General features: G+C 41.3%; 1 protein-coding gene across 3 annotated transcripts in view; it reads left to right on the top strand.

The window, feature by feature from the left end:
* The window catches only part of MORC3 (MORC family CW-type zinc finger 3), a 55,781-nt gene that overhangs the window by 8,380 nt on the left and 20,332 nt on the right, over positions 1 to 27,069 (top strand). For all 3 annotated transcript variants that reach the window (XM_074996330.1, XM_074996352.1, XM_074996341.1), the window contains exons 2-9: positions 3,203 to 3,275; positions 6,367 to 6,499; positions 8,505 to 8,719; positions 9,037 to 9,184; positions 14,831 to 14,981; positions 19,752 to 19,883; positions 20,309 to 20,428; positions 24,565 to 24,662. In XM_074996330.1, coding sequence (XP_074852431.1) covers positions 3,203 to 3,275; positions 6,367 to 6,499; positions 8,505 to 8,719; positions 9,037 to 9,184; positions 14,831 to 14,981; positions 19,752 to 19,883; positions 20,309 to 20,428; positions 24,565 to 24,662 — 1,070 coding nt within the window. The remainder of the gene's footprint in view (positions 1 to 3,202; positions 3,276 to 6,366; positions 6,500 to 8,504; positions 8,720 to 9,036; positions 9,185 to 14,830; positions 14,982 to 19,751; positions 19,884 to 20,308; positions 20,429 to 24,564; positions 24,663 to 27,069) is intronic.

Raw genomic sequence — 27,069 nt, 5'->3', positions numbered from 1 at the left:
GTTAGGCAGACAGAAAAGATGATGATAGTTATTCCTCACCTTGGTTGTAAAGTGCATTGTCAGTCTGGAAATCTAAATGTCTTCACTAAAGCTTTTGCTGACATAAGTATGTTGGTTTAAACAAACCCACACACCTCTTGTCCAGTACATTTAAGCTATCACAACTTTTAAGTGTAGATGGAGACTGAAGCAACAACTGAAAAGACATGATTTAATGTAGCCTGTGTGAGGGCTGGTCTGTACTGAAAAGTTACATTAGCAAAGCCGCATTTCTCAGGTGTGTGAAAAGTTCACACCCATGAGCGCTGTAATTATACTTCCCTAACCCCTACTGTAGACAGCACCAGGTGAATGGAAGACTAACTGTGCAGTTGATGAGCTGCGCTCACTTGTGTTAGCCTATACTTCCTCTTGGGCCTGCCGTTTTGAGTTAGAGCATTGCTACATTCAAATTAAGAGGTTTTGTGTGTGAAGATAGACTGAAGTATAACTCAAGTTAACCTTGCAGTGAAGACAAGACCAAAGACATGTTAGACCTTTAAGTGATGCTGAATGGTGAATGAGTTTCATCAATAGAAAAGGCACCAAGAGTGCATTCCTGTTACGTGCGTTCGGTTTCATTTAACTCTTCCATGTTTGTTTGAAAAGCAATTTTTACATATAAGCTTAACATTCATATGGGATAAGGAATGTTACGAGAGGGAAAGGTGGGGTTTGGACCTGCTTTCAGTATTATAACACTAGTGACTTGCCCATGAGAAGGGCAAGTAAGTGTGTGTGTGTGTGTGTGTGTGTTGTGACTAAAACCCTTGTACTCCAAGTGGAGCATAGGTCATCTACAAGTCTCTTCCACTTCACTGTCTCGAGACAAAACTTCTAGCTGGCTCCAGGAGTACCCTTGTTGTTGTCCTTCAGTCTCAGTAGACCTTTTCCATTTTGTTCAAGGTCTTCCTCTCTTGCATTTTCCTTGTGGGTTCCACATGAGAGCTTGGACTATGCTAGATGATGACTTTCTGAGAGTGTGGCCTTGCCATCCCCACTTCCTTCTCTTGATTTGAACGTCAAGTAGGTCTTGTCCTGCTCTGTTCCAGAGCTCCTCGTTTGTGACCAAGTCTTGCCATTTGATGTCAAGGATGTACCGAAGGCATCTGTCTAGTTTGTCATTTAAATGTCTGTAGCTTGTGATTTGAATATGTTGTAGTACACCAGGTCTCGCATCCGTACAAGAGCGCACGCTTTACATTTGTGTTGAAGATCCATAGTTTTGTCTTCGCAGATATTGTTTGTGAACTCCATATGGGACGAAGAGTCTTGAATGCAGCTGTTGCTTTCCCTATCCTGGCACCAATACCCTTGTTTATTCTTCCATCTCTGTCCATAATACTCCCCAAGCAGGTGAACTGGTCCACATCTTCCAGGTCAATTCGACCCAGTGTGGTGGTAGTCATGGAGTTGGACTAGTTGATCCTCATTGTTTTGGTCTTTTCTTTGTTAATGCTCAGTCCAGTCATTGAGGCAGTTTTGTCAAGTGTTGTGACCTTTTCTTCCATGCTGTCATGTCAGGTCGTTTCTACACATGCCACTTTCGCTAATAAACGCCCTGAAATATGCTAATAAGGCAAGGCTGTAAATTCCCTGGGTCTCATTAGCATAAGGTCACATGATTTGGAGTACAGAAGGTGCCCTTCCGGACTCTAAAACAGCGTTCAGAAGTGCGGCCCCCCAGGGGGCCCCATAGCCTTCCGGAAAACCTCCTGGTTATGTACAGGGGGGAGTTCGACTCAGCTGACTGTTCTGTGATCACTGAGGCTTTGGCCATGGTAGCCCCCTTCTTTTGGAAGGGGCATGTTAATGAGGGATTTCAGAAGAGCCTAATGAGGCGCTGACATGAATATTCCTGTGGGCTTAGAATACTTGCCCCAGCAGCACTGCCATTTCAGGTTTGCTGTGCAGACCTGCCCATGTGTGTTGAAGTTAAAGGGGGGACAAGAGAAAAAGATGTAGAACGTATTAACCAGTTAGGCTTGAGAGTTTGTCCTAGAAATAAGCAAAAAATATTTTACCTGTGGTTTCTGTAGTAGAATTGATTGTGTACCATTTAATGCTCCTGTTCAGGGAAACAGGCTTGTTGGGTATATGTTTTGTAAATCACCAAATTACATGAAGAAAATACCTGATTGTGCATCACAATTTATACTGTAAACAGGAAGCTGATTTACAAGAGCCCTATTTTGCTCTGCTTGGCAAAATTTCATGAACTTTATATCTGTCAAGATAATGAACATAATAACTAGATCATGCATACTTAGGGCTTGTCTGCACTAGAATGGGTTCCCTGCATTTCCTGCACTTAGGGCTTGTCTGCACTAGAATGGGTTCTGGTCATTGGTAGGGATAGAAACTAGGAGCTTAACAATGGAAACCATGAGTCAGTGCTGCTTGAAATAAAGGTGCTTTTTGAGTAGGGGGGTAAATAAGCCTTTATTAAATAGACCCAGTTACTAGAGAGAGGCACTGCAGCATAGCCCTGCCCTTAGTGTATGCAAAGTTTTGTTGGGAGAAGTATCTGTCAAGGGTGTGAAAAAACACACAGTCCTGTCGACATATCCTTTCCAGCAAGAACTCAAGTGTAGATGCAACTATGCAGAGGTTACTTTTTTTTAGCATAGCTAATGAGAAATGTGATATTACCCTTCAGCTTGAAATACTCTATCCATCTGCATGGGGGTGCGGGGGGAGTGTCTCTGGGTATAGCTGTACTGGCAAAGCATTTGTAGTATAGGAAAAAGTATTGTGAAGTACTTAAAGCTGAAGATTTACTCTTAGCTCAGGGGCTTGAGGGTTGTTCTGGAAAGCTGAGGTTTGGTTTTTCTGATGCTGCATGATGTCCGTGGGCATGTGGTTGTAGTTTGTTGCATCTGACAGTCTTTCGGAAACCACCTTTGTTGGATAACCTTGAGGACTTTAGTCCAGAATTCAGCACAACAAATAGAGCTAAATCTTGCTGTTCTTATTACTTTCTTGAAGAATATTGATAAGAAAATCTGAAGAACAAGTCCAGTATTTAAGTATGATTTGCTCATTTGTTGCATAACATAGCTGCAGTAAATGTCACAATATTTAACAGATGTTGTCTTTCACTTTATATTGTGGAGGGAAACAAACTGAGCTAACACTAACTTTTTTTTTTCTTTTGTTTCAGCTTTGTCCAAAGTTCTTGCACACAAATTCTACCAGTCACACTTGGCCTTTCAGTGCAATTGCAGAACTTATAGGTATCAGTGCTTCATTTATTGAATACTTGACCTCCTTTGTTTTTGTTGTGTGATGTCATTGACTTTAAAAGTTAAATACAACTAAAAATGATTGCAATAGAAGGTGGAGCAATGGGGATAAGGTTTTAAATTTTAATTCTGTAGAAAATAGAGCACGCTTTCTTATGTGTTAGCACAGTGTATTACAATTTAAAAAAAGCCACCATGCTGTTTTGTGCTTGATTTTTGTCTGGAATTAGTGTTTGCAATAGCACAGTGGTATAACATTTAATTTTTGAACATGGCTAGGGAAATGTTCAAACGTAAGACTTTTTTCTAGTTTAAATCCATAAAACCATAATTAGGCTTTTGTTAAACTTCCAATAACAAAAGAGAGGAGTGATGGCATGGGAGTTCCTGAGCCCCTGGATAGGTTCCTACAGCAAGACAATAACAAATGAACACAATATGCCAATAGTCTAAAGATTACATGAGTGCCGTGCCCATCGCTTAGGTTTACATGTTTGTTAATACACAGGTGTTATCCCTCGGGTTTTAACTTATTTGAAGGTAGGGTAAATTTCAATTGCAGGTCTTTAGGAATGATGGGTGGCACCTTGCAACAGGTTTGTCTGCAGGTAATTCATATTCATGGTCTTGAGACAGAGAACAAGAAGCAGTACCCAGCATTGGCAGTAGTATACATATCAATGCCACCCCTTTCTGGGCTCAGATTGACATCTGTGAGAGGAGGACCCCATCACTCATGCTGACATGTTAGACCTTTCCCTGAACCCAGGTTGGTCTTCAGGGAGGAGGCACTGTTCTCTGTCTGTGAACTGTGAAACAGACCTAGAGGCCCCTCTCAGTGAGTTATGGGTCTATAACTCAAGAGAAGTCCCAGTTACTGTTCTACGTTCAAGGTTATTCTGTCTCAGCTCTGTTTTATGCCTAATTATACAAACTAAGGTTTGTTTTTTGCTCTCCTTTAGCCGTATCTTGTCCATTGTTAGCTGGGTCTCAGGCCAAGCCTGCTCTATCTGGGCATATGTTAAAGATTCTGAGCAAGACTGTGGTCAGAATCTTCCATGGTATTAGGATCTTGGCCCTTCGCTCTAGTTCTATGAAAGCTAGAAGTCTGATTGTTTTAGAATTACCTTTTTAAGGTAAACTTTCTTAGGGCAATGTATTGTATGGGGCTTCTTAACAAGAACATTTTAGTCCTATTTGTTATCCATATAGTTTCTTTTCCTGAAGTCCTGTTCAGTTTAGTTAGGAGCCTAGCTAATAGAAAGAATAAAGAGAAACTTAGGAGTGGGTTAGTGGGAGAAATTTGCCATTTCTGTTGCCGTTCAGTAATAGTTTGAAGGAAGGAGGCATCTGGTTTTGTGTGAAGATCAGTTATTGCAATCTGGTTTTTAAAAATAGGGGGCAAATAAGTAACATTTTGCTTGTGCAAGGTACTGCAAAGAATTCTTCCTTTCCTGCTTATGATAAATTGAAATTTTACATTTGAGGTAGCTTGAACTATGAATAGGGGCAGTATTATAGATGGAATTTGTTTTGGAGCTGTGTATATTAGAATAATAATATAGGATAGTACCATGACACCAATTCAGTCATAAATTCCTTTATTAAAGGTGAAGGCTGAATTCCTCTGTCTAAAAATCCAAAATAATATGCAATAATTACACCCAAACAATAACACTCATGAGTATTTGATTAAAAATATTTACAAAAGAGCTTACAGAGATGTTTAGACCTATGTTGTTGCGTCCAACTTGTTCAGTCAGGGTATTTAGTAATGAATTATTAGTTTACATTTTAAATACTCTTTAACAAATAAGTGATGTCATTGCTAAGTATTGGACCTTATCTAAGTCCAGATAAAGCAGTTTTTTTATAATATATAGCCAATTATTTTCTGCACCTGGTAATCAAGGAGCAAAGATTTATTTATATTATTTCAGCACAAACCTTAAATAATACAACACTGGTACAACTTTTTCATGATCTCATTCTTTTTGAGCACATGCTTTGGGCTTTCTCACATTTTTAAAACCAGAGTTCACCCAAGTCTAATGCGAGCAATATTTTTGCAAATGGGAGGGGTGCTCTGATTTTTTTAAAATTTATTCAATTTGAGTCATTAATCAATGTTTATATATTTGCACATGAGCTGAAGATTTCATCGGAGGGATTCAGATAAAACTAAAATACATTTCTAACTCTAGAATTGCCATCAGTTAAATCTTCAGTGTATCGTTTTTGTCTATGCTAATTTTTTTAAAAAAGCAAAGTCTCATTCAGTGCTTTTCAAAACTGTGTGCACTAATCACAAGGAAAACATTGTATCAATTCATCCCAAAGTAGAATCTGCTCTAATGAAGTATTGTGTTACTCCAATTTAATTTTGCAGAGTACTACTGTATATTTACGTGTGAAGAAACATACTTAATTAAAAATGACTAAATTGATAAAGGGCGGGCATCTTTGTTATGCACCTTTGCTTTTACGTGCTTTTTCACTCAAATTCAGAGTTCAGCTTAATGCAAATTCCTAAAATTCTGCAGGGTTTTCATTTTGTCCCGGGGGAGCTCCATTTTGATGGATGCTAATCAGTACTGCCAGTGATAGTTTTAAGTGGTTCCAAAATTGTAGCTTCTCATTAGCCTTTGGGAAGGGCCTTTTGTTTGAAAGATACTTGTCAACCAGCACTGATAGTGTAACCCTACCTCTTCCTTGAGTGATCAGTCATGGAAAGTCATCAACAAACAGCTCAGATGATATGGTGGGTGTCCGTAACAGAGATTTTAAAAATTGGTGTATAGGGACTGGGCTTAACTTTGATCCTACACTAGTCAGTAGCTATAAGCCATCTTGTAGATGTTTCACAATATTTTGACTTTTAACAGTGGCTTTAATTAATTAAAAAGGAGGATATGGGGAAAATGTATAGAATTTAATGTTTTATTGGACATGCTGAACCACTTATCTAGCATATAATGTTTTCATGGATGGTTTTGGTGTATAAGCCCTTCACCAAACTAACATATTTTTGAAAATCTGATTTTGTGCTCATGTTAAAATTCATACTTTGCTGATTTTTCAGACAATGCTTATGATCCAGATGTGAATGCTAAACAGATATGGATAGACAAAACAGTAATAAATGGCAACATCTGTTTGACATTTACTGATAATGGAAATGGTATGACTTCAGAGAAATTGCACAAAATGTTAAGGTTGGTAACTTGTTTGTTGATATTCTTATGGTCTTCCACTGTCATTCCGATTTCCACTTCCATATTTTAATATTCTGCTCATTCCTGCATATTTTTATATCAAAATTGCAAGTGAATTCAGTGTTTGTGAAAGTGAGACTAAGGTAGTAGCTAGATCTAAAGGATGGGTAGATGCTGGGTAAGTGTGCATCAAGATCTGCAGTGCATTTTGTTCCTGAATCACCCATCTCCCTGTTCCTGAGTAAATTTTGAATCAGCAGTTTTACAGAAATATAGTTTTACAATGTCTGTACATAAAATAGGAGAGGGGAAGAAGTGGCGTACATACCTGCTGAGCTTGGGTTTGTGTGAATTTATACCAAGGTAGACAAATTTGAAAGGTGGCAGCTCAGTGCTGTTAATTACAAACATAACCGTTCAGTTGTTTTAGACTTAGTGGGTTATAGGTAATGTTCCCTCCCAGTTAATTTTATGTGGAAGTGATGTAGAGTACATCACCTTCATATCGGTGCACATAAAAAAATTCATATGGTGGTAGTGGAGCCAGAGGGTTGTGAGTGTGGGAAGGGAGCTCAGGCCTGGGCCAGAGAGCTGGGGTGAGGACTTTGGCGGTATGAGCTCTTGGTTTAGGTCTGGGTATGAGGAACTCAGGGCTGGGACAGGTTTGGGGGTGCAAGGCCTCTGAGCATGAGGTATAGGAGGGGACTCCAGGCTTTTGGGGGTGGGTCTGAGGGATTTGGAATACAGGAGAGAGCTGCAGGTTGAGGCAGGGGATTGGGCATGTAGAAAGAGATGAGGCTCTGGTGTGGGTCTGGGAATGAGGGGTTTGGGATGCAAGAGGGCACTCCAGGTTTAGGGAGGGTCTCAGGTCTAGGGGTTGACATTCAGGAGATGGTACAGGATCTGGATTAGGGACATGGGTTGGGGTAAAGAGAAGAGTTTTTAGGATGGAGGAGGTGGCAGTAGGTTGCGGGGGGAAGTTGGAGCTTGGGCTTACTTAAACAGCAGTGGTAGGACAGGCTCCCTCGTGCCTCCTTGTCTTGGGGCACCGCGTTGTGTCTTGGAGCAAGTTTGGTTTCGGAGGTGGAGTGGGAAACGAAGCTGTGTGCCATACAGAGCTTTGTGACCCAACTTCCTCCCCCCCTGCCCGCCCACACCACCACCACCACCAGCTAGGAGCTGGACCTGCTGCAATGGCAGTTTCTGTGCTGGTCTTGGCATGAAGATGCTCAGGACAGCTGGTAGAGGTGCCTTCCCACTGCAGGTGCAACTCCATGCTGGGTCTGGAAGGGAGGAGGGGTGCTTCTCTGCCAAGTGCCGCAGCTTTGGGGCTTGGGGAGAGGCCTCTTTCCACACTGCAACTCTGAGCCCTTGTGTAAAGCTTAATGAAAAACTGCAGTTTAGCAGGAACTTGCATCATAGGTAAAATGGAATAGAATTCAGATTTTGAGCACCGTTCAAAATTGAAAAGTATTTTAAAAATAAGGGGAGGAGGAATAACTCTAATGAACTGTTTCTTTTTACATATTTTTCACTGTTGTTGTGAATTAAGGATTTCCTTGATAAATTTATTGCACGTCTGTAGATCACTTTTTAAGGAAATGTCTCCTTTGCCTCATTTACCAGTGCAAAGCTGACTTTTTTGTTTACAAATAATTGTAAAAGCAATTAGGAAAAGTGGAAAAGAAGGTCAATGAGGTCCAGGTCAGTTGTTTTTTTTTAAATATTTGATTGACTGCTTTGGGAGCAGTTTTTGAATAATCCCATACAGATGATAACCCTCAGGCATATTTAAAGATGGCAGTGGATGACACTAAGGAGCCATTTAGCATAACATCAATATGACACTCTGGCTTTGACTAGTTTTTCAGCAAATATATGTTTTAGTTGTGCTGTAGTCATTGATCTTAAGAACAGTGTTAAACTCAATCTGTGTAAACGTGTTTTGATGTCAATCTTTATCGTGTTAACAGTTTTTTGCAAAATGTTCTTAATGTGTTTTCAGCTTTGGCTTCAGTGACAAAGTTGCAATAAATGGTCGTGTTCCAGTGGGACTGTATGGAAATGGATTTAAATCCGGATCTATGCGCTTGGGAAAAGATGCAATTGTTTTCACCAAAAATGGAGATACCATGAGTGTTGGCCTTTTATCTCAGACCTTCCTTGAAGCTACAAAGGCAGAACATGTCATTGTTCCCATAGTATCATTTAACAGGCAACATATCCTTTTGACTGTTTTCAAGTATAAAAAGCGTCTTTCTTACGTGTGTAAACATAGGATGTTAAGAGCTCTCTGGAATGCTGTTTGCCATCTTGAGTCAGAAATTGCAGTTGTGCCAATTACTTATGTCCCACTTACAATCCTCCTCCTTCCTTATATATGGGTTTGAATAGAAACATTAAGCTAGCAGCAACAAAACCACCTTTTTGTCTGAGACGTGTTAGGTCAGAGCTCAGAATACTGTGGCTGTGCTGAAGCTCATCCAATAAATGTGTTTTAATTTACAAAATGTTTATGTCTTTAACTTAGTTCTTACGGCATATAATTAATCCAGTAGAATGCAAAGCCAGCCTAAAGGCCATGCAGACGCATTCTTTGTTTTCTACTGAGGAGAAATTACTGGCAGAGCTTGATGCTATCATGGGGAAAAAAGGAACAAGAATCATCATATGGAACCTCAGAAGGTAAGATAAAGTCCAGTGTCTGTCTGGTAACTTGTGAATACATGTCACTATGCGTGAGCATGGTGGTAAACAACGAGGGCATTTCTACACGTGCCACTTTCTCAGAAAGTGGCATGCTAATAAACGGCCCGAAATATATTGATGAGGCGCTGCTGTAAATTCCCGGTGCCTCCTTAGCATAAGGTCACATGATTTGGCATCCAGAAGAAGCTCTTCCGGATGCCAAATCATGTGACCTTATGATAATGCGTCGTTGGGAATTTAAATCCACACCTCATTAGCATATTTCAGGCCGTTTATTAGCAAAAGTGGCATGTGTAGAAACAGCCCTAGACTTCAGAAATCTTGGTGGAATGGCTCTATAAAGCTACAAAGTTAATGAGCCATAAGTAAGTGAAACTTAGTGGGAACATGCAGGATTGGACAGATTAATGACCCTGTAACTCTCAAATTTATCTATAAGCAAAATAGCCAGAAGCAAAGGAACTAATGCAGGGTCTACACTGCAATGTTCTGTTGGCATAGCTCTGTCTACTAGTTAGTTTTATGGAGTTGCTTCGTGTCTTAAACAGCCTTTAACTAAACTTCCATGTAGCCTAGCAGTAGTCTTCTAAAAATTCCTGAACTCTTTCTAGTTTAATTCTAGTTTTGTCGATTCTTACAATATCTAATCCAGAATTCTTCCACACATTCACCATAGCAGAATTAAAGGCTTAATTAGGCACATTTTCACCATTGGTGGAAATGAGAGAACAAATAAATTAGGCCAACTTCTCCATTCATCTGCCTCTGTAGCATTAAGCCTATAAAATCACAGAAATGTGGACTGGAAGGGATCTCAGTAGGTTATCTATCTAATTCAGCACCTGCGCTCAAGACAGGAATAAGGGTGTATTTATGCTACCAAATTTTGTTGCCAAAGACTGCATTTTGGTGACAAAACAGTGACCGTGAACACATTGCAAAGTGACTTTTGTTGGGAAAATCACCCAGTTTTGGTGATGCAAAGCTTCCACTCCAATGAGAGACTTTTTCTTTTCCCTTCCACCATTTATTGTCAATGGAGAGCTAACGTAGACTTCGTCAACAGAACTGGGCCCCACCTGTATCCCACAATGTCTGCCCTGATTGTTTTGATCTCCTCTTCTACCCTGCAGGCACATGCCCCTCACCTTTCAAAGCTTTGGGTCTGAAAAGTATCTGACAGCTGAGTGAGTTGCTCCTTTGTTGGGGAACAAGCAAAGAATAAATCATTGGAATGCTCCTGTTCGGCCTTGCACTAAGAACACACTGGAGCTGCATTTACACTATGAGATAAATTCGAATTTAACACAGTTAACTCCGATATTACCATGTGACTGTCTTCACTGTAAATACCATTAGCTCAATTTAGGGAGCACTAATAGCGAGATCACAATATCTCAGTTACCTGACGGGTATAGTGTCAAGCTCAGATTCAGAAGTTCGATTAAAGGCCAGTGTGGAAGCGTCACGTCTTAAGATAGAATTTATTAGCCTCCAAATGTGTCCCAGATGCAACCTGCAATGCCCCTCAGTTCTGCACTCTGGATGCTGCTCTCCACTTAATGAGGTAACAAGAAGACCGTGAATTTCAACACAGGAGCAGCAAGCCCGTGGCTGTGGGCTCATGTTTATATGTGAGCTTGAGAAATGTCTGTCTGTCTTTTCTATTAGCGCTGTGTGCTCACCTACCCATTACAAATAGCCCCTTGTGGAGTTAGTGGTTCTGACCCTACGCGTTTTTTCTGCACTGCCCGGCACCAGCTGCTGCCCCACCACACCACATGGCAGCAAGACTGTTGGAGGGGGCTGTTCTTTCATAAGATGCCGAGAAACTTCTTCTCAGTGGTTTGCATCTGTGCGCGACCCCCCTTCCCTCCCCCACAGGTGCCACACAGTCTGGGTCTTTCCCATGATCACACACATCACATGGGTAGCCCCATACCCTAAAAGGACATGCCTGCCATTCAGTGCTGACCGAGCAGCATCATGCCCTAGCTTGTGTGCATTTAGGACTCCAAAGGCATGAAAGATATTTGGGGGCTTGCTTCCATGCTGGGGTGCTTGCTGCTGCTGCTGCGCTGAAGTCTCCCACAGTGACTAAGATACTTGGGGAGGACCACCTCAACTGGTTCCCCACTGAATCCCCGCCCAATGCCCATAACATGGAACCAGTGGGGCTTGCAGTCGCTGGGGTGAAGTCTCCCCTGGTGGCTTAGATAGTCATGGGGACTGCTTCACCTACTTCAGCTTCCAAGCAGCTCTGCAGCTGCGGAGCACAGCACCCCACCAAAAATATTTCCAGGAGCTCGCTGTCCATTGCAGACACCTGCTGGCTTTATATTTCGGTTACAAAATCTTTTTGCTAACATCTCCTATCTGTCTTAATGCTTTGATCCCCTCAAAACGTGAGGGTTGGGTGGACTAGTTGAAATTCCTGTTCCTTATAAGTTGTGTATGATAGTTCACAGTGGATGGCCGTTTGAGAACCCAGTAATTGCACAGAAGCCTTATAATGCACTGGAGGGCCAAAGACCCTTCCCATCAACAACTGTCTTTTCTGAAAAAATTTCCTGTTTTCTTTCTTCAAGCTTTATCAGGTCCCTGTATTATTTTCAATGAAGTCAAAAATCTTTTTTCCTAGACTTTTCTATCCTCTTTCTTCTAACTTTGAGACTACAGTCCCGAGTCCCTGTATTATTTTCAGAGATTGGTTGCAATCAGGGAAAGAGGCTACTCAGTGGATGGCCAGTTGAGAATTCAACTACAGAAGAGAGACATTTCTGAAAACACTGTTGCTGTCTATTTGGATGCCTTACTTTTTTCTTCCGTTCAATGGGAAAAATGGATGTTTGCATTTTCCTCATTCCCCTCCAGTGCTAAGCAATGTGGGAAGATGATGTCAGAGACCTGGCACATACCCAGAATGCTATAGGGATGAGGGCATTGTGGGATAGGTTCCCACAATGCACTACTGCAACAGTTGATGTTTGCCAATTTGAGCATGGCAGCAATAAGTCTACTTTGTGAGGAGCATGTGGGAGGTGAGGGTGGTCAAATTCAAACTTATTAATTCCAGAATTACAAAGCTGATATTAATAAAATCGAATTCACTCATGATGTAGACGCAGCCTTGGTAGTTTACTCTCCTCCACACACACCCCAGTAGCAGTGCCAGATTACTGTGCTGGTTTGCCATTCCTCAGCATGGAGAGCTCACAGAGCTACTCATGAAGCTGCTCTCAGCAGCTGAGGATGATGTTGGAGACCTTTGAGGGAATCTGAAGATGTTCGGAGATCAGCTGTAACTTCCTACAACACTGGACAGTGGAATACCTAGTCACAGTGCATTGCTCGCACTCTTGATAATAGCTCCCCCAATATGGACGTGATCCCTCCACAGAGGGAGCAAGTGGAAGCACCCTCTGGTGATTTTTTTTTTTGGGGTGGGGGGTAACTTGGGTGTTGACATAAGGTTTTGTCAAAACTTGGTTGTGTAGCTATACCCTGAGTAATAACTATACCATTCCTGAAAGGTATTTTTCTAACCTGTTCTTGAAAGCCTACAGTCAGAGAGTATATAGGCTGTGTCTACACTACTTCTCCCTTTCAGAAGGGGCATGTAAATGCAGCCAACTTAAAATGCGAATGACACTAACTTGCATATTCAGTACCTCATTTACATAATGACAGCCACTTGCCATTCTGAAGAGCTCCTTTTGAAATGCAAAAGAGCTCCTTCAAAAGGAAGCCCCACTTTCAAAAGCACTTTTCCTAATTTTTTTCAGGAAGAAGGGCGCTTTCAAAAGTGGGGCTTCCTTTTGAAGGAACCCTATCTACACAGCCATTTTGCATTTCAGAAGTAGCTCCTCTGGAATGACTAGTGGCTGTCATTATGCAAATTAAGTGAATATGCAAATTAGTACCTCATTGCATTTTCATGCCCCTTTCGAAAGGGAGGGGGTAATACAGACACAGCCTAGGTGATTTGTTTCAGTGCTTAGGAAAAAAACTGCTTGTCAGAGTTGTTAATGTCCAACCTAAACGTCCCTTGTTGCCATTTAAGCCCATTGCTGCTTTTCCTATCTTCAGAGGCTAAGGAGTTCAATTTTTTTCTTCCTCCGCTTTGTAACAATTTCAACACTCCCTCCCACCACACCCCTGGCAGTCTTCTTTCCGAAACTAGACAAATCTATTTTTTAGTTTTCCCTCATACCTCATGTTTTCTAGACGGTCATTTTTGTTGTTCTCATAGATTAAAGCCTGAAATGACCATTGTGATCATCTGGTCTCACCTCCAGTATGCTGTAGACCAAAGCACCTGATCCCCGCACCTGTGAAAGAATTTTCTGTAGTAACTGAGAGCTCTTTCCTCATCTAGTGCCCCATCACTGTTACGACGACTTCAGTCGCTGTGGTACCTTTGGAACTGTCACTTCAGCTCTGTCCTGCTGAGCCAGGTCCTGTGACTTCTCCAGTAGTGTCAAAGATACTGAGATCAGCTCGTCTCTGGGAAGGTTCAGCTAAAGGGACTTGCTTCTGCACCCAAATGTGCAACCTCAGTGGGACGTGAACCCCAGATAAATCAGTCTTTCCTTCTATAATATTTTTATGTAGAGTAAGTTCATGTTCACCTTCTTTCTCAGGGTAGAAAGACATGCACACTCCCTGCCCTCTTCTCCCTACCTCAGTAACAATTACACTGGATTTGTTGTTAAACAAAGTGATTTAAAGGTAGGATAAGTGGTCATAAGAGGCAGACAGCAGAACGATGTAGATTATTAAACAAAATAAAACAGAACAGGTAAGCTAAGCTTAACAGACTTCTAATATCTCACCCTCAGAGTTCTGAGAAGCTATTTTTACAGACTGGGCTCAGTCTTTCTCCCCATCTCGCCCTCCTCATTCAGAGTTGAGTGTTTCCAGCAGTCACCTTGGGTAGGTAGTTGGGAAGAACTGAGCTGAGCAGTGGCCTCTAGTGTTGTGGCTTCCCACCTTTATATAGTTTTTGTCAAAGGTTGGAGACCTTGTACTGAGTTTACACTTCCTAACAACTCTTCATATCTGGTGACATGGTCAGATGCTCTGACTCCCCAGACGCCTTCTCATGGACTTACAGAGAAAACAAGTTTATTTGCATATTCTGAGTAATGGGCCATTAAGTTCCTTGAGTACTACTAATGGCCCTCACTTTGCATGTCTGCATCAATAAGATAGGTTTATACTTCATATTTTTAACTTGAGATACAGGACTGCATGCATGCATGTAACTGGTATAATCATTCAGTAAGTTTTTAAAGATAATGGCTAATGATTCAGATATGTCCTCAGCTCCTTGAGTATTCTGAGATGTATTTCTGTAGTAGTATTGTTAGTGTTCATTTAAAACAAATTAGTGTCATTACTGTGTGACCTGGAAACTTAGAGAACAGTAATTTTTTTTAAAGAAGTTCCTTTGAGGAAATGATACTTTAGAATGTTCATCTGAAATAAGATTGCCTACTAAAACCACCTCTTCCACAGCACCTTGGTGCCCTGCCTTGTTCAGTAATTGTGCTGAGTAAGTTAGTTTTTCTCCCCAAGTATTTTTTTAATTTTATTTATATTTTGAACGTCCTTCTACAGAGATAAAAATGGAGAAACAGAGCTTGATTTTGATAAGGATAAATATGACATCAGAATTCCAGAAGATTTGGATGAAGGAACAGGGAAAAGAGGGTATAAAAAACAAGAGAGACTGGACCAGATTGTGCCCGAAAGTGACTATTCACTCCGGGTAGGTATGCGGTTTACTTTAAAAATTGGGGACAAACAGAGATAGCAATTTGAGGCTTATTTTTGCTGAGAATTCCTAAATTACTGCAACGCTGGCCTAACACATTTTAAAGCCAGTTCATTTGCTTTTAAAGTATGTGTCTGTGCTCAGGATTGTGAGGCACCTAACTAAATATGCCCTTAATGTGAAGAAGTCTTATTCTGTGCCTGTTGTGGTCAGCTGCCTGAATCCACCAGTCATGGGCAACACAAACACTCTTGTCTTAGCCAGTGGAGGAAGCCTAAGCTCTCTGCAGATTAGTGATGGGCATGGTGCAACTCAAGCCTCAGATGTCTTTCTGAAGTGCCATTAGTAACGGAGAGGAAGCCGTGCTAGTCTATACACTATCAAAACAAAAAGCAGTCAAGTAGCACTTTAAAGACTAGCAAAATAGTTTATTAGGTGAGCTTTGGTGGGACAGACCCACTTCTTCAGACCATAGCCAGACCAGAATAGACTCAATATTTAAGACACAGAGAACCAAAAACAGTGAGCAAGAAGGACAAATCAGAAAAAGATAATCAAGGTGAGCAAATCCGAGAGTGGACCGGTGGGGGCGGGGGAGGTCAAGAATTAGATTGAGCCAAGTATGCAGACGAGCCCCTATAGTGACTCAGAGTTCCCATCACGATTTAAACCATGTGTTAATGTGCCGAATTTGAATATAAAAGCCAGCTCGTCCACTTCTCTCTCTAAAACGGTGCGATAATATCTCTTCAGTAACACACACACACCTTTAGGTCATTGACAGAATGCCCCATTCCATTAAAATGTTGACTAACTGGTTTGTGGATCTGGAGTGTTTTGATGTCTGCTTTGTGCCCGTTGACCCTTTGTCTAAGGGAGTTAGAAGTCTGTCCAATATACAAAGCATCTGGGCATTGTTGGCACATGATGGCATATATGATGTTTTTAGAGGAGCATGAGAAAGTGCCCGTGATTCTGTGAGTAACCTGGTTAGGTCTAGTGATGGTATTTCCAGAGAAGATATGTGGACAAAGCTGGCAGTGGACTTTGTTGCAGGGAAAGGTTCCAGGACTGGTGTTCCTGGGGTATAAGCTGTGGCTGTTAGTAAGGATCCTCATGAGGTTGGGAGGTTGTCTGTAGGAGAGAACAGGCATGTCACCCAGGGCCTTCTGGAGTGTAGCATCCTGATTAAGAATAGGTTGTAGGTCTTTAATAATTCATTGCAGTGGTCTGATTTGGGGGCTGTAAGTGATGACCAGTGGTGTTCTGTTCTTGGCTTTTTTGGGGCGATCTTGGAGTAGCTGGTCTCTGGGTATTCGTCTGGCCCTGTCGATTTGTTTTTTTGCTTCTCCTGGTGGGTAATTCAGGTTTGTGAATATTTGGTAAAGTTCTTGTAGTTTTTGGTCTCTGTCAGTTGGATCAGAGCAAATGCGATTGTACCTAAGAGCTTGACTGTAAACAATGGATCTAGTCACGTGTGCAGGATGGAAACTAGAAGGGTGTAGATAAGTATAGCGATCAGTAGGTTTTCGGTACAGTGTGGTACTGATCAGGCCATCCTTGATTAGTACTGTAGCGTCCAGGAAATGTATCTCTTGCATGTTGTAATCGAGGCATAAGTTGATGGTGGGGTGTAGATTGTTAAAATCTCTGTGGAATTCTTCTAGAGCCTCTGTACCATGGGTCCAAATCATAAAGATGTCATCAATGTATCTTAAGTAGAGGAGTGGTAATAGGGGACAAGAGCTGAGGAATCGTTGTTCCAGGTCAGCCATAAATATATTAGCATATTGTGGGGCCATGCGGGTGCCCATAGCAGTTCCTCTAATCTGGAGGTATAAATTGTCCCCAAAACGGAAATGATTGTGTGTGAGAACAGAGGTCAGACACCAGATTGGCTGTGGTGGCATCAGGGATGGTGTTTACAACATGCAAGATTACATGGTGATTACAACATGCAAGAGATACATTTCCTGGACACTACAGTACTAATCAAGGATGGCCTGATCAGTACCACACTGTACCGAAAACCTACTGATCGCTATACTCATCTACACCCTTCTAGTTTCCATCCTGCACACGTGACTAGATCCATTGTTTACAGTCAAGCTCTTAGGTACAATCGCATTTGCTCTGATCCAACTGACAGAGACCAAAAACTACAAGAACTTCACCAAATATTCATAAACCGAATTACCCACCAGGAGAAGCAAAAAAACAAATCGACAGGGCCAGACGAATACCCAGAGACCAGCTACTCCAAGATCGCCCCAAAAAAGCCAAGAACAGAACACCACTGGTCATCACCTACAGCCCCCAAATCAGACCACTGCAACGAATTATTATAGACCTACAACCTATTCTTAATCCAGGATGCTACACTCCAGAAGGCCCTGGGTGACATGCCTGTTCTCTCCCACAGACAACCTCCCAACCTCATGAGGATCCTCACGAACAGCCACAGACTATACCCCAGGAACACCAGTCCTGGAACCTTTCCCTGCAACAAAGCCCGCTGCCAGCTTAGTCCACATATTTTCTCTGGAAGTACCATCACTGGACCTAACCAGGTTACTCACAGAATTATGGGCACTTTCTCATGCTCCTCTACTAACATCATATATGCCATCATGTGCCAACAATGCCCAGATGCTTTGTATATTGGACAGACTTCTAACTCCCTTAGACAAAGGGTCAGCGGGCACAAAACAGACATCAAAACACTCCAGATCCACAAACCAGTTAGTCAACATTTTAATGGAATGGGACATTCTGTCAATGACCTAAAGGTGTGTGTGTGTGTTACTGAAGAGATATTATCGCACCGTTTTAGAGAGAGAAGTGGACGAGCTGACTTTTTATATTCAAATTCGGCACATTAACACATGGTTTAAATCGTGATGGGAACTTTGAGTCACTATAGGGGCTCGTCTGCATACTTGGCTCAATCTAATTCTTGACCTTCCCCCCCCCCCCCCCCCCACCGGTCCACTCTCGGATTTGCTCACCTTGATTATCTTTTTCTGATTTGTCCTTCTTGCTCACTGTTTTTGGTTCTCTGTGTCTTAAATATTGAGTCTATTCTGGTCTGGCTATGGTCTGAAGAAGTGGGTCTGTCCCACCAAAGCTCACCTAATAAACTATTTTGCTAGTCTTTAAAGTGCTACTTGACTGCTTTTTGTTTTGAAGTGCCATTGTTCCAGTGGAAATTCATGTTTGGTCCTGGCTAGGGAAGCAGTAGATTGCAACTTGGGCTTGCACTTCAGATCACTGTGCTGTTTAATGCACAGCACTTCGCTATCTTTCTGGTGAAATCAGGCAAAAGTTTATTTAACAAATGAACAGATTCAAGTGCTAGAGGGGAGAAGTATTGGAAACAGTTACATATAAAATAAAATGATAATGCATTTAGAACTTCAGCTATTTAGCCAGAAACTGGGGTGGGGAACCCTTTGCCTGCCATCTCGATCCAGCTCATGTTTGTCTGGATCCAGACCCCAGGGCCTGAGGCTCTCCTCCATAGCATCTGGCCTACAACGAGGTGGAGGGTTTGGAGCCTCAAGGGCTGGATCAGGTAAGCCAGAGCCAGGCCATGGGCTCTGCCAGGGGAGCAGGAAGTGGGTCTGGGATATGCTGTCCCCGCTGCTGGGGAAGGGGATGGGGAGTAACAGTGGCCTCCGCACTGCTGGCCTGAGGCTTTGTACTGCTGATCTGATTGGATATCTGACCAAAAAGAGTAGTAGAGTATGGTGCCTAGGAGCAGAGCCATGTGCATCTGGGGGTAAGCAGGTAAGTGTCCCCATCACCAAGACCCGATTCCCCTCCACTGCTCCTGCACCCTCCCTCCCACCCTGACTCCTCACCACTGCCCAGACTCCTCCTGCCCACCCTCTATCCCTTCCTGCCCAAATACCTTGCACCCTGTTCCTGCATCCTCCCTCCCACCCAGCCTCCTCACCACAACCCTGACTCCTCCTGCCCCGACCCTGTTTCTGCCCAGACCACACACTCCAAACCCTCCATCCCTTCCTCTTGCACCCTCCCTCTCTCCCAGTCCCCATGGCTGTGGCCCATCTACAGTGAGGGATCAGATCAATTAGGGCTTTTGCTTCTCACTTCTGTGGCCCCCAAGGACTGAGTTGTCTATGGGTCAGTGGCCCCCAAAGGTTGTCCACCCTGGTCTGGCATATAGACTGACTTAACGCCTTGTGAATCAAAGGCCATGCCAAACACCTTTCACTGTTTGCAACTAAGCCTGGTGGTTTTTTCTTTTTTGAATGAAGCAAGTCATGTTGGCTTGTGTCCTCCAGTGAAGTAACTGTCAGTCTCCTTGCCACCACTTGCAAACCTGCCTGTGGCCAAAGGAAGCAGGGGTGGTGGGAGTGCTAAAGCCAGGCTCCAACCTGGAGAGGAGGGATAGTCCCCCTGCCTGCAGCCTAGCCTGAACTCTACATGTTTAGCGCTTCTGTTTCAAACTACAGCGCTGAAAGCCTGCTTGCACCTGGATCTTTCCTGAGAGTCTGTGGAGCTGTAGGTAAGAAGGTCAGTAAGTGGAAAGCTTGTTGCCAGTATCAAGACCAGTTCTAATCAGTGGGATGGTTTTTTACAGGCAAAATGTTTAGCTAGAGGTAGTTGTCATGTGGCTTAAGTAGTGTGTGTGTGTGTGTGTGTGTGTGTATGTATGTATGTATGTATGTATTAAAAAAAATAAATAAATTTGGTTTGGCATGGCAGGTGTAATTGAATGTACTATGTGTTTTCCAGGCATACAGCAGTATTTTGTATTTGAAACCAAGAATGCAAATCATTATTAGAGGACAAAAAGTGAAAACGCAACTGATTTCCAAAAGTCTTGCATACATTGAACGTGATATTTATAGGCCAAAATTTTTAGCTGTATCCTTTACTGATATGTACCTTGTTGTGTGTGGAATAGGAAGGCATAATGAAAATATTTGTCAGTTCTGTGGTAAAATGTAGTGTTGCAGATAGCCAGGTTAAGATGCAATACCAAACTTAGGAGCTGACATAATTATTTCAGTTTGAAAGTACAGAAAGGTCTCAACATGCACGAGGGTTCGCTGCTGAGAACCCTCACGAATGTTGAACTGCATGAATATGGCAGCCGCTCCCTGCTGGTGGCTTTGGTGAGGCGGTGGCCACTGGCACTCCCAGCCTGGGGCCCTGGCGAGGCAGCCGCTCGTGACTAATTGAATTTTTGAAAATGTGGAGACCCTACCATACCGGCTTGTTTATAAATAAATGAACTTTCAGTGTGAAGAAACATAGTGGTCGAATTTTCCTTAACATCCAAAAACAAGGCTAAAACCGTAAGAATCACCTTTGGATTTAACTGCAGAAATAAAGACCATTATGGAATAATGATGTATCATAGAAACAGGCTCATCAAAGCTTATGAAAGGGTTGGCTGTCAATTAAAGGTAAGAATTTACCCTTGAAAAATATATTAACGTGTATTATAAACTAGTTTACTTGAACAGTTATATAACTTGTTTTATTGAGAAATAATACCATTTTTATTTTAAAAGTTACATTGTTGGAGATTTTGTAAAATCCTTGGCTTCTGTAGTGTGAGTGCATCAGTTTAATACTAAAATTTGTATAAGCATTTAATTGTAAAAGTTTATTTGAATATTAAACTTGATGTACAAAATGTAGATACAATGAATGTCACCTTTAGGAGAAAGGAGGAATTGGAGGATCAGAAAAATGTAGGCCTGAACAGCACCTCTGATCAGTTCAGCTCTGGGTGCTGAGTCAGGGTCAAGTAATTTGTCACAAACTGTACTTATCCAGCTTGTTAAATCTTGAGTAATGTGGATTCACAACCTTCCCTGTGCCAGAGGTTTTGTTACCCTTGTAAGCAAAAAGTTTATTGTAATAGTTAACCTCAAACTCTCTTGCTTTAGTTCAAGCCCATTACATCTTGCCCTGCCTTCAGCGGACGTGAACGAGTCATCTTTATAATAGCCATTAACGTACCTGGAGACTTCTCAGGCCCCGCCCCCCCCCACCAGTCTTCTTTCCTTAAGGAAATACATCCATTTATTTTAACCTTTCGTTATAGGTCACATTTTCTAAATCTTTTATAAATTCTCTTCTCCTTTGGACACTCTACACAGTTACACAGCTGTTGTTAATACACTCCAGAAATATTAGCCTTATTGACTGATGCACAGTTTGTGATCCAGTACAATTCCCAGATCCTTTCCTGCAGTACAACTGCGTAACTGTTCATTCCCTACTTCTGAGGTTGTGCATTTGAATTTTCCTTTAAGGTACATTGTATTTATCTTTTTTATTTTGATTTGGTATGATTTCAAACCAATTCTCCAGTCTTAGTAATTTTTGAATTTTAATCATGTACTCCAAAGTGCTAGCAAACGCTCTATTGCTTGGTGTCATGATTATTTTATAGGCATATTCTCTACTCAGTTAACCAAGTTACTTAAGGAAAATATTGAGTAAGACTTGACACCAACAGAGCACTGCTAGAAACTTGCTTCCGGTGTGTGTGTTGTATTGGTTGCTCCTTGTTGTGTATGGACTTTAATTCCCCTTACAGTTATTTCTTGTAGATCCCATTTTCCCAGTTAGCTTGTGAGACCATGTCAAAAGCTTTACTAAAATCAAGTGATAGTACATCTACTGCTTTCTCCCACAATCCACTAGGCCAGCATTGGGTATGGTCTTTCAACAAGTTATGAATACACCTTACAGTAATGTAATGTAGAATTGTCAGTAACTTTACTGAAATCAAGGTATCTTGCCTCTAATGTGTTCCTACATCCCCTAAATCAATAATCCTATGAAAGAAGGAAATTAATTTGGGTTAGCATGATTTATTCGTGACAGATTTCAGCTGACTGTTCCTTATAATTCTATTGTCCACGTGCTTACAGACTGACTGTCTAATAATTTTCTCCAGTATCTTCGCAGGTATTGACGTTAGTCTAATTCCCCAGGTCCTTTATGGCTTCCTCTTTTTAAAGATTGGTACTATATTCTCTCTCTTTCTTGTATTTCTCCTGTCGTTCAGGAGTTCTCAAAGGTAATTGCTAAGAGCTTTGACATAACTGCAAACGGTTCCTTGAGTATTCTACCTTGAATTTTAGCAGGCCTGGCTGACTTGAAATACATCTAACTTACTTAAATATTCATTAACCAGTTCTTTTCCTATTTCGGTTTCCATTACTTCCCACTGGATGCCAGTATTAATTGCTGAGTATCTGATGGTCATCATTCATTTTAGTGAAGACTGTGACACAATAGGCATTAAGCGCCTCAGATCCCTTTGTCATTAGCTATAAGCACCCCTTCTCTGCTTAGCAGAGGTCCTATACTTCAAAACCAAGCGAAAGGTGAATGTATTTAAAGAACCTCCTTAGTCTCTTATGTACCTTGCCAGATATAACTCATTTTGTGCCTTACCTTTCTGGTGATTGTCTGTATACACTCTGTTCTTGGTTTGATAGTGCTACTTGACTGCTTTTTGTTTTGACTCTGTTCTTGGGTATTCCTTATCAATTTGACTGATTCCACTTCTTGTAGGATTCCGTTTTGATGTTCAGGTCATTTTAAAGAGCTCCTGCTGGAGCCTTATTAGTCTCTTATTAGACTTTCTCTATCCTTTGTATCAGAATAGTTTGCAGTTATTCCTTTTAATATTGTCTCTGTGAGGAACTGCCTGCTCTCGTGACCCCCTTTTTCCCTTAGATCTTCTTCCTGTTGGATTCACCCCTAAGTTATCTGAATTTTAGTCTCCTTTTTTATTAACCAATGAAATATTTAAAATTCTAAACATATGTTTGAGTATGAGGTGAGAAATAGAAACAAATAATTGCCAAATTACTACTTAAGCTATTGAGACTTCTATAATTGTATCTGCAAGAAAATTGTATATATTCATAGAATCATAGAACACTAGGACCGGAAGGGGCCTCAAGAGGCCATCGAGTGCAGTCCCCTGCCCCAACGGCAGGACCGACCACTGTCTACACCATCCCTGATAGACATCTATCTAATCTGTTCTTAAATATCTCCAGCAATGGAGATCCCACAACCTCCCTTGGCAATTTATTCCACTGTTTGACCACCCTGACAGTTAAGAACTTTTTCCTAATGTCCAACCTAAACCTCCCTTGCTGCAGTTTAAGTCCATTGCCTCTTGTTCTATCCTCAGAGGCCAAGAAGAACAAGTTGTCTCCCTCCTCCTGATGATACCCTTTTAGATACCTGAAAACCGCTATCATGTCTCCCCTCAATCTTCTCTTTTCCAAACTAAGCAAGCCCAATTCTTTCAGCCTTTCTTCATAGGTCACATTCTCTAGACCTTTAATCATTCTTGTTGCTCTTTTCTGGACCCTCTCTAACTTCTCCACATCTTTCTTGAGCTGCAGTACCCAGAACTGGACACTACTCCAACTGAGGCCTAACCAGCGCAGAGTAGAGCGGGAGAATGACTGACTTCTCGTGTCTTGTTCACAACATACCTGTTAATGCATCCCAGAATCATGTTTGCTTTTTTTGCAACAGCATCTCACTGTTGTCATATTGTTGTCAGATACTTTGAAGCTGTGATTCCCCCCACCCCCCCGTTCTCCTGGTTTTGCTCCTTTCTTTAGAAGAATAAAATTATCACTTCATGATCAGTTTCACCCAAATTGCTTTATGCCTTCAGATTTACAATCATTTCCTCCCTAATAGTCAGAATCTTGTATAAAATGATTATCCCTATGATTACTTTCTCTACTTTCTGAAAGAACTGCCTGATGGGTTCCAACAACTGATGTCCTTTTTTTGCATGTGTTACTTTTTCAACAAATATCTGGGTAGTTGAACTATTCTGTTTTGGATATTTGTTTGTTCGAGATGTCACCCTTATTTTTTTCCTCTGTTGTCTTAAGAAATTTTCAGCTTGGCTGCCTCTCACCACCTTCTGGACCTTAGGACAAGTGTATATATTGGATATAATGCTACACCAGCACCCTTTTTTTTTCCTCCCCCCCCCCCACCTCACCTTTTTGGGAGGGAAAATTCCCTTCCATAGCTATATTACAGTAATAAGATTTATCCCACCAGGTCTTTGCAATAATTAGCTTTTATACTAATACTTACTGTTCTTCCTGTTTTAGTTCCCATATTCCTTGCATTTGTATATAGACATCTGAGATGTTGAGCAGATTTCCCTCATATTGCTTCTGTGACCCTATTTGAATAGTCTTTCCCCTTCTCTCTGAACATCTAGCCCTCTTATGTTTGTGGGTTTGACTTACGTGTGGACTTTTGTCACCTGCCCACTTGGAACCTATTTGAAAACATACATAATTATATGCTTTTCACCCATGTTAAGTACAAAGTAGAAGATAATTCTTTTTTTTCCTCCCCCAAGAGCAACAGGTCAATAAAATGTATGTTCAGCACATATGACTAAAATTTTTTGTTGCTAAATTGAATGTTTGTAAAGTCCAAACTGTCAAGTGTTTTCTCCCTCTATGAATAATAATGTTTCATTATAACAATTGCCATATTTTTCTAATTTTTGTTTCTTTTACAGGCAAACAACATGGGTGTTGGTGTAGTTGGGGTTATAGAATGTAACTTCCTGAAACCAACTCATAATAAACAAGATTTTGATTATACCAATGAATACAGGTGAATATATATGTATTTTTATCTCGATGAGGTATAACATGGGTTTTGAGTGGATGTATTAAATACTCTTCATAGCCTTGCCGGCGTTTTTTAATGATTGTCAGGATTTTTTTCTCTAAGTATTGCAAAAGTACTTCTGTAATCTGACACGGTCATGAAATACTATCACAACTTTGGACAGTAAATGCTACCAAATTGAAAACAAAGGTAGTTAGTTCTAGTTTAAAAAGTAACTATCTTTCAAGCCCTTTTTCATTTTTCCCTTTTTAAATGCTTCTTTTAATTGCTAGACATAACTGACTAACTGCTATCCTAGCCAGTGGAAGGTTTAAAACAATGAATGTGTAATTTTAGGGAGGTATGAGGTGGGAAATAGGAAACTAATAACTGACATGTTAATGTATTAACCATTCTGTGTTCTTTAATAGCTTCAAGAAGTGTTTTATGCATTTTCATCTACATCCAAAGAGATTTTTCCTTGCTTTTTCTGTGCAAAGATAATTAAGTAAATGACATTTTGGAGACTGTATTTAAGAAGTCTCTATATTGGTGTCATAATTAAAACTGTAAATTAATTGCTCATTTTAAAAACAAAAGTTGACTTTGCCCTTTTTAAAATTAAAATGCTGAGCTATAGCTTGTCTGTTTCTCTACCAAAGTGAGCAGTGTTGCAATCACCTGTAACAGAAGAAATCGGGTAGCTCATTAGAATGGAAATTCTCTGTCTCTGTGGGAGATTTGGCAGATGAGCCAGAAAGTAGGCAGCTGAGATTTTTCAGCAGAATAGGGTTATGGCCAACATTCCCTCTCATTTTTTCCTGACACATGTGGAATACATTTTATGTGCAGAGACATAAATGTGCACCACCAGTCGAAACATGCGGCTGAATGTGGGCACTCTGCTAATTAGTTGGGTGGTATTTGACTCTTTCATGGCTCACTGCCCAAGAGCACAGCTGACAGGGGGAACCCTGGTTGTGGCAACTGTGGTGGATTTGGAGCTGCTTTGTAATAATTTTAGGAGTACATGTTGACCTGATTGGGAAGTTTTGTATGAATACAGTGGTTTAGTTGAATGTGGGGTTGGGCAAAGGAAAAAGCAGAAAGTGGAAAAGGTAGCCCCATGCCTCATAACTTCTGAAGTGTGTGCTGACAATTCCAAGACAGTAAAAGGCTTTTTTGGTAAGAGGAGGGAGGATAGTTGTTTGGACAATAGACCCTGTATCTTTCTGAAGGTATCTGAAGAAAGCTATGTCTACACAAGAAGGTTTTGTCAACAAAACCCAGGTAGTGTCCAGATTCCCAAGGCATTCTGTTGAGAGCACGCAGCACTAATGTCAACAATTATATCTCTCTCCCCACGAGTCATAATGCCTCTGACAGATCTGTCGACAGAAAGCTGGTCTAGATGATCCGGGGGACCCTCAGTCAACAGACAGGGCTGCTAGGACACCTGGAAGCCCTGCCTGTTGTGCTTCCAGTTGGCCATTTTGTCAAGAGAGCAACTGAGCAGTCAGGCTGCTCTGTTGACAGAGCAGATTGCTCTTGTGATCCGTTTGGCAGTTTCTGTGGTCTGACAGAAGTTTTGTCAGAAGATATCTTCCAAGACAAACTTTTATGTCGACAGATCTCTCTAGTCTAGACATGGCCAAAGTTAGGTCTGCTTAGTTCACTTTGAGACATACACGTATCTGAACTCAGTTGAACCTGTTGACTAAGTACAGTTGATAAGCGTGATACTGGACACCAGAGCCTGGTCTCAAACAAGGTAGAGGTACAGTCTCTCCCATCTGTTGACAAAAGGTATGTGGTTATTTGTTTACGCTCATGGTTTGCTCTTAAATGATGAAGACCATATTAACTGAAATTATTCTAATTTATTTTCTAAAGACAAAGCAGGAAATGCTGAGAGGAGACATATATGCCTTCTTTCTGGGAAGCAATTCTTATCTTTTGACATGGTCATCATTTACAGAAACTTGCTTCTAGGATAGTTTATCACTAGTAGTATTTGTACTATGATTGTACAAGTTGCAAAGCTTTTTACACATCACTAAAATCCAATTAATCAGTTGTAACAGTTCAACTGGTTTTGTTCTAGTTTTATTTCTGATCTGGCTAGCACTTTCCAAACTTAATTGGTCATAGATGTGCATCCCAGTCTGTGAAGGGACCCACCACTTTGTATGTCTTTGTTTACCAAGCTTCCTATTTTCTAATAGCAGAGCTCACTTCAGCTTTGGAAAGTGTTGCACTCTTGTGAACAGAATTGTGGGGTGAGCATAATGTATGCAGTTAACATAACTTCACAACATTTGTTATCTAAAAACTGGCATGGAGAATGAATGAGATGTGTGCCATCTCCACTATGTATGTATTAATAAAGCACAAGGCCTAACGTGAGGGA

Source organism: Carettochelys insculpta, chromosome 1 (assembly GCF_033958435.1).
Source record: "Carettochelys insculpta isolate YL-2023 chromosome 1, ASM3395843v1, whole genome shotgun sequence".
In the NCBI taxonomy this organism is placed as follows: Eukaryota; Metazoa; Chordata; order Testudines; family Carettochelyidae; genus Carettochelys; species Carettochelys insculpta.
Note: the sequence above shows the minus strand (reverse complement) of the source record. Positions and strands in the feature narration are given on the sequence as shown.